Here is a 13802-nt window from a genome sequence, read left to right as displayed (position 1 = left end):
GAAACAGTTTAAAAGATCCACAGTATACTAATAATATTAATAGTAAAATCAGGCATCAAGGCCCTGTTTTTAACTGTTCCAGGTCCTCAGTGTATATTGCCTCAATAATACTCACAACTCAGCAAGGAAGGTGTTGTCCCCATTTAACAAATGAGGAAGCTGAGCTCAGACGGTTCAAGCAAAATGGTCAAGGTGAAACAATGGGAACCAGGATTTGAAGCAACAGCGGTGCTACTGCCTCCCTTATGAGGGACTAACCCAAAGGGACAACTGGAGGGACCAGAGATCTCACATCACCTGGCAGGACCTGTCATTTTACAGGGGAGAGGGGAGTTTGACAGAGGCCAAGGGACAGTCTCAAAGATGCTGTATTTACAATGATAAAAGAGTAGGTGAGCCCCTGGCCTTTTGGGCTCCCTGAGAGTTGGGTAAATGGTAATGTTTGAGGCACAAACTTAGACCCTCTGGGCAGAGTAAGGAGCCCTAGTGGTGCAGTGGTTAAGAGCTATGGCTGCTAACCAAAAGGCTGGCAGTTCGAATCCACCAGCTGCTCCTTGGAAACCCTATGGGGCATTTCTGCTCTGTCCTACAGGGTCGCTGTGAGTCGGAATGGCAGCAGGTTTGGTTTTCCGGTTTGGGCAGAGTAAGCAGGTGTTGCGTGCAGTGAACATCAAATGCCCAGGGGAGGGCTGGAAACAGGAAGCCCCTGTCCCTCTGATCTCCTCCAACTCAAAGCAAGATGCCAACTTGTAGATGGCATCTGTCAAACTCAGACCCATGCTTGCCATGAGATCCTACCCTTCAGGTTACGTGGCCCCATGGAACCATTTAGATTAGTGAGAAATGTAAACTTTCTAGAGATTTTCCAAACAGCAACAATATAAGCCTTTACTTTTTTTACCTACAGTAAAGCATTTTCTCTTTTCCAACTTGGAGAGCCTCAAGAGGACGGAGGTTGTATAGGTCTCTGACCAGAAATGAAGATGGAACCAAAATTTCCAAGGGGCAGGAGGATTCCCAAATCCCTAGTAAGCTCGACTTATTTTGTGAAGTATTTTGTATTACAAAATTCCACTTCAAAAATGGAATTTAAGCAGACTCTTGCAGTTACTGAAACAGAATTGGATCTATAAACTCAGCTCCCAATATGAGGAATCATTTCTTTTAGAATGAAAGTTTTTCTTTTATCTGCACATATGTATTCTGTGGTGATGCTCTTTGCTGGGGCTCTACAGAGGGGAAGCGCAGGTGTGAAAAGACAGCAACCTTCTCCTGGAACAGCACAGGAATCTGGAGATGCTGCACCGCTCGCTACAGTGCACCCCTCATCAGCAGTGCCTGTCCACCAGAGTCTTCCATGTCCTGCAGAGCGACAAGGCTTAAGGAACAGATCTAAGCCCACAGAGAGCACCTGCAGGCACATACAGAACACTCACTATCCACGCAGACATCCGCATGCACACTCACATACACAGTCACACACTCAATATACACACATACACACACAGATAGACACATATATTCAAACACATGCTTACATATACACAAAGACACACAGAAAATGCAGACACATACACACAGACACATAAAAAAAAACACAACAACAACAACAACAAAAATGAAGACACACCCTGAGATACTACACAAATATACATACCACTCATATATATACAGGCATACACATGTGTATTCACATACACCCAAAGACACAAAAGCCACATACACATACTCACATATATACAAACACACACATATACCACAGGCACTTACACACTCTCACACATACATAAAACATACTCTTACGCATCCTTATACGCAGGGTGAGGTATTGCCCTTCTGTAAAAAGCCAATTCTTCTGAAGTCAAGCTCTGGCTATGGAAAGGAAGCCATCACTGAATGAGAGAGCCGTCTACCCCTGGAGCTGTGCAGGGAGTGGGGAGGGAGTGAAACAGAAAGCTAGGGAGGGGAGTAGAAATATTTTAAAATACCTTTTTGGAGAGGATTTAAAAATATTGGGCTTTGTTTTTACCGAAAGTTTTCAATTCTGGTTAGATCTTTAGATCTGCCAAATTGTGTGCAACAAATCCTAGATCGCAGTAAAATAGACCTGGGTTCAGACTCTGATTCTACCATGTATGTAATCCTAGGCAAATTACTTAACCTATTTGGATCTCAGTTTTCTTATCTGTAAAATGGCACAACACCACCAGTCTTTCAGGGTTGCTATGTGATCACATCCAATAATGAGTGTAAAACACCTAGCCCATAATACCATTGTCCGTACTCAGTGGTTAGCTCCATTCTCATGATCAGTTTTCAACAAGATAAATTTAGATATTTAAAGGTAGTAAAATTATTTCATGCTATATTTTTTCCCACTCTACCTATTTTCCTTCCCACTCACTCCTCCAAAAAACACTAAAAACTCTCCTCTGTTCCCCTAGTTCTAAAGCATCCAGGAGAGGTGCACCCCTTTCTCATCAACATAATCCCAGAACGTGAACAGCAGATAATGCAGCATTACGAGAGTTTAGTCTTTTTGGAATAAAGATTCTTTCCTCCACAGAATGAGGGTAAATTTGCCAGACCTTGGTTCCTGCCCCACATGTGAATGGTGACAGCCGGGAGGCTGGGGCCATCACCTGCCTGCTCCCAATTCACTTTTCAGTAAGAGTGGATTGAGTTTAAGTGAACATTTGAGGCTTCCTGCATTTTTCTTGGAGACATCTAAATGCCCGAAGGAAAAGGGCTATTTCTTGATATCTCACTCTTTCCCTGTAGTCATAATCTACTTCTTCACCAAGGAAGCTTATAAAACTCACAACATGATGCCTAGCCCCCAAAGCACCTGAAGCACAGCAGTGAGGGAACACTGGGCTTATTTTTCCAAGCGGTCTATCAGAAAACAGATCCCATTTTTAAATTCCCCAAATTCTTCCATTAGTGAAGTTTTCGAAAGCTGAGAAGTGGAACAGATCGAAAGGTCTGATGTGGTCAGTGCAGACCAAATTGTCCACACCCCTTTGGTGATATATAATGAGGCTTGTGCATTTTTATTCCCCACTCACGTTTCTTCTTTTCCAAGAAATTGCTCTCTAGAAACCAGAGGCCACCATGAAACATTTCAGAGAGAGTTATTTGTTTGTTTGATCAATTTTAATTCTTAAAAAAAATGATGCTTTCTATCTCTTTGGTCACGTAAGATAAACAGAGAGGAAAAAAAAAGACCAAACAAAACAAACATTTCCGCCAAAGAGACTAAAACTAGAACCAACACACCTGGCAATGACTTCTAAAAAGTGCACCTTTCTGGGGTAATGAATCAGATTTTCAGATATTTCTACTGGAATCATAATGTTGATGAATGACTTTAATATTTTAAAAACTAAGTTATTTGTACTAATTGGAATATGTTCATTTATTTATGCCCTGAGATCAGATTACTGTCTTGTAAAACTGAACACAGGGGTGTCACCCTGGAGTTCTGTAAAGCATTGCTTTTTTAATGGTCTTTTGATGAGAAGAGTTGTCCTTAGTTTCACAACTGTTTGACTTGATAGCCTAATGCTGAAACAATTTCTCTTGCTACTTTCAGAAAAGGGAGGCTGGGTCTGTGGGAGCCCCTTTCAGGGCAACCCGTTTGCAGACCCCACAATACTCCACCTCGACTTGGCCACCCTCCTGGGATGCCCAGGAACACTCCAGCCCACTAAGGGCAGCTCCATCTGTAAAATGGGAACAACGATCCTGGTCTCTGAACACCTCAAGATTGCCAGCTCTCTGAACTTTGACAAACACTATCCCATTTGCAAGCCCTTTTATTCCTCTCAGCTACCCTGTGGACATTGTCTACATCTAAAAGCTTATGAAGATAAGGGGCTTCCTTCAGGGCAAACAACTGGGGCCCGAACCGGGGCTAGAATCTTCTTTCCCTCTGGGACAGATTTTGGGGCTGACTGAAGACCACTACGTCAACAGTGCTCACCAGTCACCTCTATCTGGGACTTTTCATCCCAAACCCTTTTGCTGGTGACTTCACTCCAGGAGTAAGTAGTTTTTTGAGCTCCATCTTAAATATTTGGCCAACGTAGGTTTCCTGACTACTGAATACTTTACTGACTTTACTAGCTACTAACCACTGACTACTAACGGACTACTAATGGAAAGGTGAAGACAAATGAGGACTTTAAGGAAACACATATACAGTTGAAATATTATTGTGAAAAGGTTTTTCTTGGAATTCTGCATTCCCTCCCCACATGTAAGAAGGAGAAAACAACAGTCAATAACAGACATCAATGCTCCGTTGCCTCAGATTTTCTAAGAGAAGAAGAAGACAGATTTCTAAAAGGCAAGCTTGGGAAATTCTCTCAGTGAGGTGCTCATTGATTTCTTCAGGGAATGACTAATTCTAAAGTGTATCCATATAATATCACAGGGCAAACCAAGTTATGGCACACGTGCCTAAAGTCATACCTAAATTCTGGAATATTCAAGTCTAATAATTATAACAGAGGTATAGTTAAATTAAAAGTTCCAAGACTGGAAATATATATATATAAACAATCTTCCAATCCAAAGTTGCTACATGACTGCTGACAATAAAACTCTGTTTTCTGGACACAACACCTCATTTAAATCACCTGCTAATTGTGACGGAAAGAGCTGAGGACTGATTCGTCCATGCCGTCCATACACTGAGGAAGCCCGCCAGCCAGAATCTGGGTTTACATGACAAATCATGACTAGATGTGCCTTTTTTTTTCTTCCTCACTCTTTGTTTGCCATTTCCCCATTAAAGGCAGTTTATTTTTATTGAATAATTAATAGTTTCCTTTTTAATATTTTTCCATTATTCTAAAACTGTATCTTGAAGAGACCATAACATAGTTTTCCAAAAATGTTTTACAAAAATCTTCTTAAGGGATCTTCATAACCTAGTAAGAATAATCTCATAAACAACACAGCTGAAGGGACAAAATTCTAACATTAATTCTTTACAATGTAACAAGAAAAATCACAGTGAACATCATGATATTTTGTGATGGCGACAGCAGCATTAACCATACAGAGCTGGATCAGCCACAAAAATACTGGAAAAATTCTAAGAAAAGGCTGGCATCACATTTAAAGTAAATCATATTCTCTATCATAATTATATCTACTTATATATTTAAAAAGTACATCAGTTTATACGGATTTTGTTATCGAATTTCTAGTTTTTTCTAGTTTACCTTAACAAATGACCAACAACTAGAAAAAAGTCAGTAAATCTCGTATCAGAAATGATCACACCCAAAACTGTCCTTTTCCTCCACTTCCCCACTGGAATCCTTCCCTCCATGGATCCTATTTGTTTTAGTTGGTGGTTTGAAGTCCCTTTGCAAATCTCCTTTGCCCTTTTTATGCTTAGACTGCTCAGAAATAGTGATCTCTTCAATAAAAGATCAAATTCAAAAGTATCTTAAGATAATTTTCATGTTACCATTTTCAGACTCTAATATCGATTACATTTTAATAGAAGGAGTCCTGTAGCAAACGAAACACACAGTGTAAATACGTATTTACAGGTACAGAATTGTCTTCTAGATTATATATTGACATAGAATTAACATTCTCCTGTAGGATCGTGAATATTCTCAGTAATTGCAAATAAAACAGAAAATTCCATAAACAAATCCATGACAGTCTATGGAAATGTTGTGGACACAGCTCTATTTCCACTCCATTTTCACATCTAATCATTGCTGAATTACCACAATGTGTTTTTCTGATGTCTCATTCTGTAGCAATATTCCATATGTTTGGCCATCTCTCCCTCATAAGATGAAACTTCCAATTAATTTGGCTGCAAGTTTTGTCTCTATTAAACTATTCCCAGAACCAATCCCTTAACCCCTTAACATTATAATTAAAACAAACTATACTTTAAAGGCATCTGGGGGTGAGGTACTGCAGTAAAACATCTGTGCTTAGTCCCAGACTGACGGGGGTCGGAAGAGGGGGGGGGGGGTAGAGCTGAGAAAAGAAATCCACCGAAATAACAAGGGGAGTTAGGACTTGCCTCCCAAGACAATTTTCCAGTCAGACACTAATAGAGTTAACCCAAAGTACATTTTTCAGCGAGAATCAATTTCAGTTTTGCCAATTAAACCCAACCTGTCCACCTACCCCCAATAGCAGTGCCTCAAAATGGTTGGTTTGTGTTCTATTTTGATCAGAGCTCCTATATAAACTTGAGGACTAAAAAAGGTAAAACGTCACAGTCACATCTATTATTAGTTGATTTCTTGTTACCACAAACAGTATTCGGAGGCCACCTCCAGGCGACTTCTGTCCTGAGCCCAGCACCTGCGCCTCCCCACCAGGACTCCAAGAAAGAGAGTGAGAGATGGATATCTCATGACCCTGCAGCCTGCTGGACACACAACCCTCAATAAAACACATGTGCTGTGAATTCATGCACAAATTCACATCCCGCCCTGCAAAAATTTTGCAAAGGAAGGAGAGAAGAAAAGGAAAGATAAGAAGAGACATTCAGACTTTCAGACAATAGAAAGACAGACAGGCCTTCAAGGCAGGATGGAATTTTACTAAGAGCAGTAGACTCTTATCACATCATGTTATGGGCATTAACACTCATTCCAGGAAGGGAGAAAAGACAGAAAATCATAACAAAAGTAAGTCCCTTGACCCAGCCATCTCCAAACCCAGCAGCGTGAGCAGCTAAGTATCTGGTGCTGCCACAGCAAACTGCTGCTTCAGTCTGTCTCCAATCTTGGGCTTCCCAAGTGAGTAATATTTTCCCTTTCATCCTCCCGTCAGCTAAACCTGTTCCAAGTCTCTGTGTGTTCCAAGGCTTCCCAGCTCTAATCCTGATAAATTTCCATAATTGAAAGAAATGACCCAAGGTCCCTCCATCCAATTCCACCTCCCTTCCCCCATCCACAGCCCTTCGATTTGGAAGAGGAAACTAGTTTCCCAGCCAGAGAAATCCACCAAAAATCCACCATTCCTGACCAAAACGAGAGGCTCAGAGGAGATTTTCTTAACATAATATAAAGAATGGTCGGCCACTGTTAATTGATTTTCCATCTCTGCACAACTGCTTCCAAGCACGACCCTCCCTTCCCTTGCTCTCCGTGTCCCCTCCCCAGTACTGGTGGTTCTCTGAGTTCTGTCTGCTAAGGCGGGTGCTAAGTAATCACTAATTGACTGCTCGTAGAGTGAAAGGGCACGAAAATCCGAGCAAATGGGAAGTCAGGACAATGGAAATATTTAGGACTTGAGGCTGTCTACACCTGGTCAGTGAGGTCATCAGGTCACTGTTGAAAATACAAGACGCCCCTGTGAGCCGTGTTTTGTCTGCTCAACGGAAAGAAATTGCTTCGCGGGCTTCCCGCCTCCCCCCGCCCCCCACCTCGCATCCAGGAGGACTCAATTTTTTAAAATCGACCCTGGTATTCAACGTAAGGTAGGCGGTCTCCGAGACGTCTTCAGGAGTCACTTGCTCTAATCCCCAGAGCATTCAGCCTACATTCTTCCCTCAGCCTGGCTTTGTTTTTGGCTTGTCAGAGGGAGGTTCACTAGCTTCAGCCGTCCTTCCTTTAACTTCCTGCCGCTCCTTTGCTAAGTAATTCCCCTCCTTCCTGGTTAGCCTCACCGTCCAGACCCCTTTAGACTTTCGCCCCGCCGACTAAAAGGAGTCAAAAAAAAAGTCCCATCCCGGATAAACCCAACCTCCGAGCGCCACGGAGTGAAGCCCTCGCTCTGTCCCAGGCCAGCCGCGGCTGCGCCCGTGTGGCGTTTGCAACACGGCAACCCGCTGCGCCGTCTCGCCTTCCCGGAGCAGTGTTTCCAACTCCCTCCCCAGATCGAATTTTATTTACATCATCGGCTGCTCAGGTAGAGACCTTGTCTCTCTTGAGCTTGCCACGTTTCGAGTGCTCGCCAAGGTCCACTAAGCGCCGAGGAGCAGCGCGCGGAGCCGAGACTCGAACGCTGGCAGGGCGCGCCGGGCACGTGGAGGGTGGCTGCCTCCCGGCTCTGTGCAGGAGGAGCACAAAATTGGGGCCCTGCTATCCGAGGGTTAAAAAGTCAAGAAAAGGCTCGGGCCACCGGCGTTGGCGATTCGTTTTGCCTTTCCAAAGGCTTGGCGAGAAATGGACATAGTGAGGGAGAGAAGATTCAGCCCCGCTTCCCCCCATTCTGCGCGCGGTCCGTTCTCCCGACCGCCCCTCCTCTCCCGGCAGACAGGCCCCGCCGCGGCTTCAAGGGGCAGGGGTCAGATCCTAGGCTTGGCCTCCGGGCCTCGTGGGAGGACAAGCCTGGAAAAGGAACTGCGCAGGGCGCAGAGTGGCTGGAGGGAAACGGCCAGAGCGCAGGAAAGCCGAATGCGGCGCGCGGTGGACCCAGAGGCTGCCTCTTCCTTTTCGCCTTCGCGGCCGGGACCTCTACCCTAGGCAGAGGGAGGCTGTGCGCGCAAAGCCGGCTTTCACCGAAGGGCGGCCCTCTCTGCACCTGCGAACCTTCAAAAACCTTTGGTACGCGTCGAGCGAGCGCCCAGGACCGAGCGCCGCCGGCAGGTGCGCAGCAAAGACTCCTTGAGTGAATTCCTCGCCAGTTCCCGGGCCACTCAGGCAGTTGACTGCCCACGGCGCGGGGGAACCCTGTGCAGGTCACAGTGAGGCCACACAGGTCGCGCTCCCAGACCCGAGGGCGCCGCTGCCTCCCAGCCCCGCCTGGCGCTGGTTTTCTGCGAGTCAAGATCGCGGCCAAGCGATGAACAAACTCGAGTTAGCGCCTGTTTCCTCTTCAGTCCCGACTTTCCGTCTTCTCCCGACCCTGGGAACCGCTCAGTGCAGATCTTCGCCCCTCACCCTCTTCACCTCCCCGCTTGGGTTAAATCATCAATTCCGCACCCTGGGCGCACTGGGACCGCGGCTTCCCAAGCCCCTCTCCGCCTTCACTGCCCTCTCCCCTCACGGCCAAAGAAAAGATGAGGCCGGAGCCCTCCTCGGCCTCTCAGGCGCTCTCCGCCATCCGCTGCCCCAAGCGAGGTGCTGCCGCGGTCACCCGGGTTTCCCCAAAGCCCCGTCTTAGTGGTGCGTAGTTGTGGCCCGAGGCAGGTGTGGGATCTTCGCTGTTAGGGAATCTGAACCCCAGCTCAGGAGGCACTAATCGGCTGTCCCCCGCCGGATAACCTTTAAAATTTGGCTCGCTCCTGAGAATATTTTTGTGACGCGAAGAGGAAGTTCTGCGGTGCCTGAGGCTGCTATCTGAATTTCTGTATCATAATCTGATAGACTTTCTCTATATTTTTCCGTGCCTCCCTCTCTATCCTTAAAGGCAGGAATGGAAGGAAGAGTGGACCTGCCCAGAGTTAACAGTACTCCTAACCCGGGAAATGGGTTTATTCCGCCCCTTAAGAAATGGCCTGGAAAGAGGACTATAAACAACTCCAGGGAGCAAGAATTCGTAATGCGAACTGCGAAGGGAGATTCACCCCACGTGCCCCGCAGGAGACCCAGGAAGGCAAGAAAGTGTCGTGGGACATCCTCGAGAAGTCGTCCATCCAAATACAAAATCAAATATCCTTTTCCCACAGCTTCGGGGTTCGCAAGGGCTGCAGGAAGCAGACATTTTTTAGGGGACCAGGAAGAGAGGAGACTCCCCGGCCTGCTTCCCCTTTACCGTCCCCAGCCAGTACGGGGCGTGGGTTGCCCTGCTCTTCTGCCAGCAACCTGGGGCCACCGGTGTCCACTGTCCTTTCCCCTGGTGCCCGAGAGACTACGTGGAAATGGGTCAAAAACAAGGGCAAGGGGCGGATAAAACGCCCCACCTGCCTACAGGCTGGAGAGAAGGGCCAGCAGGATCCAGATGAGTGTGTCTGCTGAGTTGGGGGAGCTGAGATTCAAAGGCAGCTCGGGAGGCGCTTGGGGATCCGTGATGTGAGAACTGGACTTTGGCGTTACAGCCCCGAGGGAGGCAGCGGACCGAGGTGGGTTGTGCTCAGGGATGAGAAAGCGACCCGCGACCCTAAAACGCGGGCCAAGTAGCCGGGATCCGTCAGTTTAGAATGAGGTCCCTATATGAACCTATCCGCCCTGCCCCGCAAAAAAGACACCGAATCCTTTAGACGCGGGTTGGAAGTGACCCCGACCGTGCCGCTTCCTTCCATGAGGAGTCCGGAGCGCTCTCGCCGCGCAGGGTAAGGAGCCTGTGCTTTGAGTGTCTTAGAAAACATTGACAAGAGGCGGGAGCAAGACTACGCCCGACGACCGATCGAGATTAACGGGGAGAGGTCTACTTCTCTATCCCAGGTCGTTCCCCGGGTCGCCCCTAGCCTACTCCTGCATGAGATCCCTCGGCTGGCGACTCCGGAGTTTGTCCAGAGGAGGAGTCCGAGCCGAACGCGTGCAGGAACCGGACGTCCGGGGGCTGCCTGAGCTGCGGAGGCAACCGGGCCGCAGGACCTCTGCGCTGTGGAGCAGGAGGAGGGCGCCCAGGAGCGAGCAGAGGCGGGGGGCGGGGGTAGAGTGGTAAGGGAAAGGGCAGAGTCGTGGGCAGAGACCCACCAAGAGAGAGAAATTGTTACAATGCTTGGAAACGTTTTCCTGAAGGGAATGCACCTCGGCCACCCCTAAATAAGCAAAAGAATATTCCGACTCCTGAAGAAACCAACTGAATTAAAATTCCTTCTTCTGAAACGCCCCTAGAGGCGAGGGCACCGGAAGGGCTGAATCTAGGGCATCCCTAGACCTGCGCCCCCAAGTGCTCTATTTGTGGTGGTTCCGGGAGATGAAGAAGCGAAAGGTGTATGGGCGGGGGGTAACCCAAAGCTTCTAGTTATCGGGTTGGAGGCACTTGGTTGGGTGAGCCTTCTGTTGTCTCCGTCCTCCAGGGTTTAAGAACCCAGGCCTTGGGATTCTCCTTCTTGCTCCCTGAGGCCCAAGGGTGTGTCCCCCCACCCCCTACCCCCACCGAATACTGAGGCCACTGGGCCCCGTGACCCAGGAAAAGGAATTATTGTGTATGTATGTGAAGGGACCACAGCCCATCCATTCTCAAGTCCTAGTACCAAGAGCTTAATAGCCCAAGGGATAGGGTACAATCCACACACATCCCAAAAGAAAAAAAGCTGGTTCTCAAAGTCTTCAGGGATGGGCCTCTCAGTTTTGGCTGGTGCCTCCTTCAACGGGAGGTCGCAGTGGTGTGGCAAGACAAAAGGAAGGACAGACCACCCCTTCCTGGTTTGGCACTGCTGTGCCACACAGGCCGCCCTGGGGTGAGAGTCCTTTCCTCTACCTCATTAAGTTTTCCACAGTTTGAACCCAGACTCTGGGCCATGGCAAACGGTAGCTCTGGAGGCAAGTTTTGGGCATTTTAGAAAAGCGAGTTCCTGACATGGGACATCAAAGTTGTCTCTAAGTAAGAGAAACAACAAGTGAGGGTCTGAGAGAAAGAGTGTTGCGAATCCCAAGAAAGGCTGTCAGAGACAGGCCACCACCGTTCCCGTCCTAACAGGCAGGCCACCTACCCACTACAGCTATTAGAGTACACATGTACCCGGTAATAAGGACAGCAGCGACACACACACATATACACTCCCCTCACTCAAGCAGAGCTGCAATCAGATTAAGGAGGTGGAGTACCTTTGCCAGGGTTTGTGTTTCTGCTTGTTCAGGAGCCTCTGGTGGGGTGGGGGCAGTAACGAGGGCAGCGAACCCCCAGCGCCTTCTACAGACACATCTGAGTCATCAGTAAACTCTCCAAGGAACGGCATAAACGTGGAACTGATTGCCAACAGTTGACACAAAAAAGAGACAAAGAATAACTGTAGGATGTAATTAAGAACAACCTAAATAGGCTTGAGTGAAGCTGTCCTCTCCTAGCTCCTTCCCAAAAACTTCCCAGGGAAACCCGCTGCACGCGCTCGCCTGCTGGCCCTTTGGGGTATCTCGGGGGCAGAAACCTTGCGGTGGAGAGCCAGGGCGCGGAAGGGCGCGCTCGTGCGCCTTGGTTCGTAGCTAGGCACCATCCGTGGGTAAACCTGGCCTCACTTAAAATAAACCCCGAGGATATAGCTATGGCCCCACTAAAGAAATCGTGGTCGGAAGCACAGACCCTTGGCAAGCGGAGTGAGGGAACCCTCAGTGTCTCCACCGTTTCCAGAGAAGTCCTGCAAACAGCGCGAGCCTGCAGAGCAGGACTCACGCGGCACCCATCGCGCGCGCGCGCGCGCGGCCCCCCAGGACACGCTTCGGCCTCTGCACAGATTCTCCACCACTAACTCTCCACTCGAGAGTGAGGGACAGAGACAAATGTCCTTCCGGAAAGTACCTGCGCGCGCACACTCATACAGAGACCTGAGGATAAACACTGCCAGAGTGCCCGCTGCCTTGCTAATTTAGGGCTCAAGAAGAGAGCCGGCGGGTAAGCAAAGCGCCCACGCACCCTAGACGCTCCCCTTCCAAATCTGAGCCACCCTAGGCTCCTGTCCTCTTGTGCGCAAAGACTGAACCCCGAGTTCGCAACTTCGTTCCGGCGCCTCTCCCTTCCCTGCATTCCTCCGCTAGCTGGAATGTGGCGAGCAGATTCCCTCACTTGAAGCAGTTGGTCTCCGGCGGCACAGGCGGCGGGCGCAGCGGCAGCAGTGGCCGGGGACGCACCAGGCGCGCACGCTGTGCGCGCCGACCGCGGGGACCCAGCGTGCGGCCCAGCCTTGGCGCCGCCAGCCCCAGGGGGCGGCGGACGCACTCTCCAACTTCCCGCCAGCTGGGGTGAAGTTGCACAAGCTGCGTGCAAGCTTTGACGGCGGTCCCGCGGCAAGGGTGATTTTGAAGGCCCACCCCTGCGCAAAGGCCTGGCCTGCAGCACACTCCCCTGGTGTTACCAAACAGACTCTCTCCATCGCGCCCAGAAAAGCCATGGGCTAGGGATGCAGGGTTCAGTCCCCTCGGCTCTCCTCGAGCACGGCCCGGGAAATTTCCACATTCGGCCCCAAAAGCCAGGAGACAAGCGCTTCAAACGCACCCTAGCCGGTGCCCCTGCCCCGTGACCGCCTCTGCGACCCGACCACCGGCCCCTCGCCCCGCCCGGCCCCTCCAGCTCCGGCTGCGCGCGGCGCCCGGCCCTCCCCGCACCGGCCGAGGCTGCTAGCTGCCTTGTTACGAAATTAAACCAGCGAGAAGGACGGGTGTCTTACGTTGCATTGGCACACCGAGCATCTCCGGGAGCCCCTTGACAGCCCCCTCCGTGGGGACAGCCGCGCTCTGCATCATCTCTGAGCGAGAGCCAGCGAGTTGCAGCCTACAGAGATGTCTTGTTCTCTCGCTCCAGCTGGATTCAGAAATTTGAAAATAATAATAAAAAACCCAACGAGGCCGCCGAAGTCACGGGCGAAGCTGGGCCCTCCGCCTCTCCGGGAGGACTCCACAGGCTGGCCGGCCCCCTCCCCCCGCCAGCCTTCAGTCTGTTTCAAATCCCTTTGATCTCGCTCTCCCGGGTTGGTGGTGCACATCCCGGGTTGAGGAGACGCTGTTGCTGCAGCTCTGGCTTTTTTCCCCTCCTCCCTCCCCCGCCCGCTCCCCTCCCCCTTCCCCTCCACCCTTCGCGTGCCGGCCGCCCGGGAGGCCGCGGTCACCGAGGCATTTTGATTCATTCACACTGCAGGAGCGGCCGTGACGTCGCTTTCCGCAGGGAGGCCCGCCCTTCAGCCGACCCCCCACCCCCAACCTGGCAGAGGGCGGCAGACCCCGGCCCGAGTCGGGGTCTGGTCTCCCCTAGAGAGACCCGGCCGC

The 13802-nt window shown here is 49.8% G+C and overlaps 1 protein-coding gene across 1 annotated transcript in view; it reads right to left on the bottom strand.

Moving 5' to 3' along the window:
- LHX4 (LIM homeobox 4) overlaps positions 1-13514 on the bottom strand; it is a 46285-nt gene extending 32771 nt beyond the window's left edge. Inside the window, exon 1 of the mRNA XM_004372878.1 lies at positions 13208-13514. Coding sequence (XP_004372935.1) covers positions 13208-13283 — 76 coding nt within the window. The 5' untranslated portion in view covers positions 13284-13514. The remainder of the gene's footprint in view (positions 1-13207) is intronic.
- Positions 13515-13802: the final 288 nt, after the last annotated feature.

Source organism: Trichechus manatus, unplaced genomic scaffold (assembly GCF_000243295.1).
Source record: "Trichechus manatus latirostris isolate Lorelei unplaced genomic scaffold, TriManLat1.0 scaffold00021, whole genome shotgun sequence".
Classification (NCBI taxonomy): Eukaryota; Metazoa; Chordata; class Mammalia; order Sirenia; family Trichechidae; genus Trichechus; species Trichechus manatus.
Note: the sequence above shows the minus strand (reverse complement) of the source record. Positions and strands in the feature narration are given on the sequence as shown.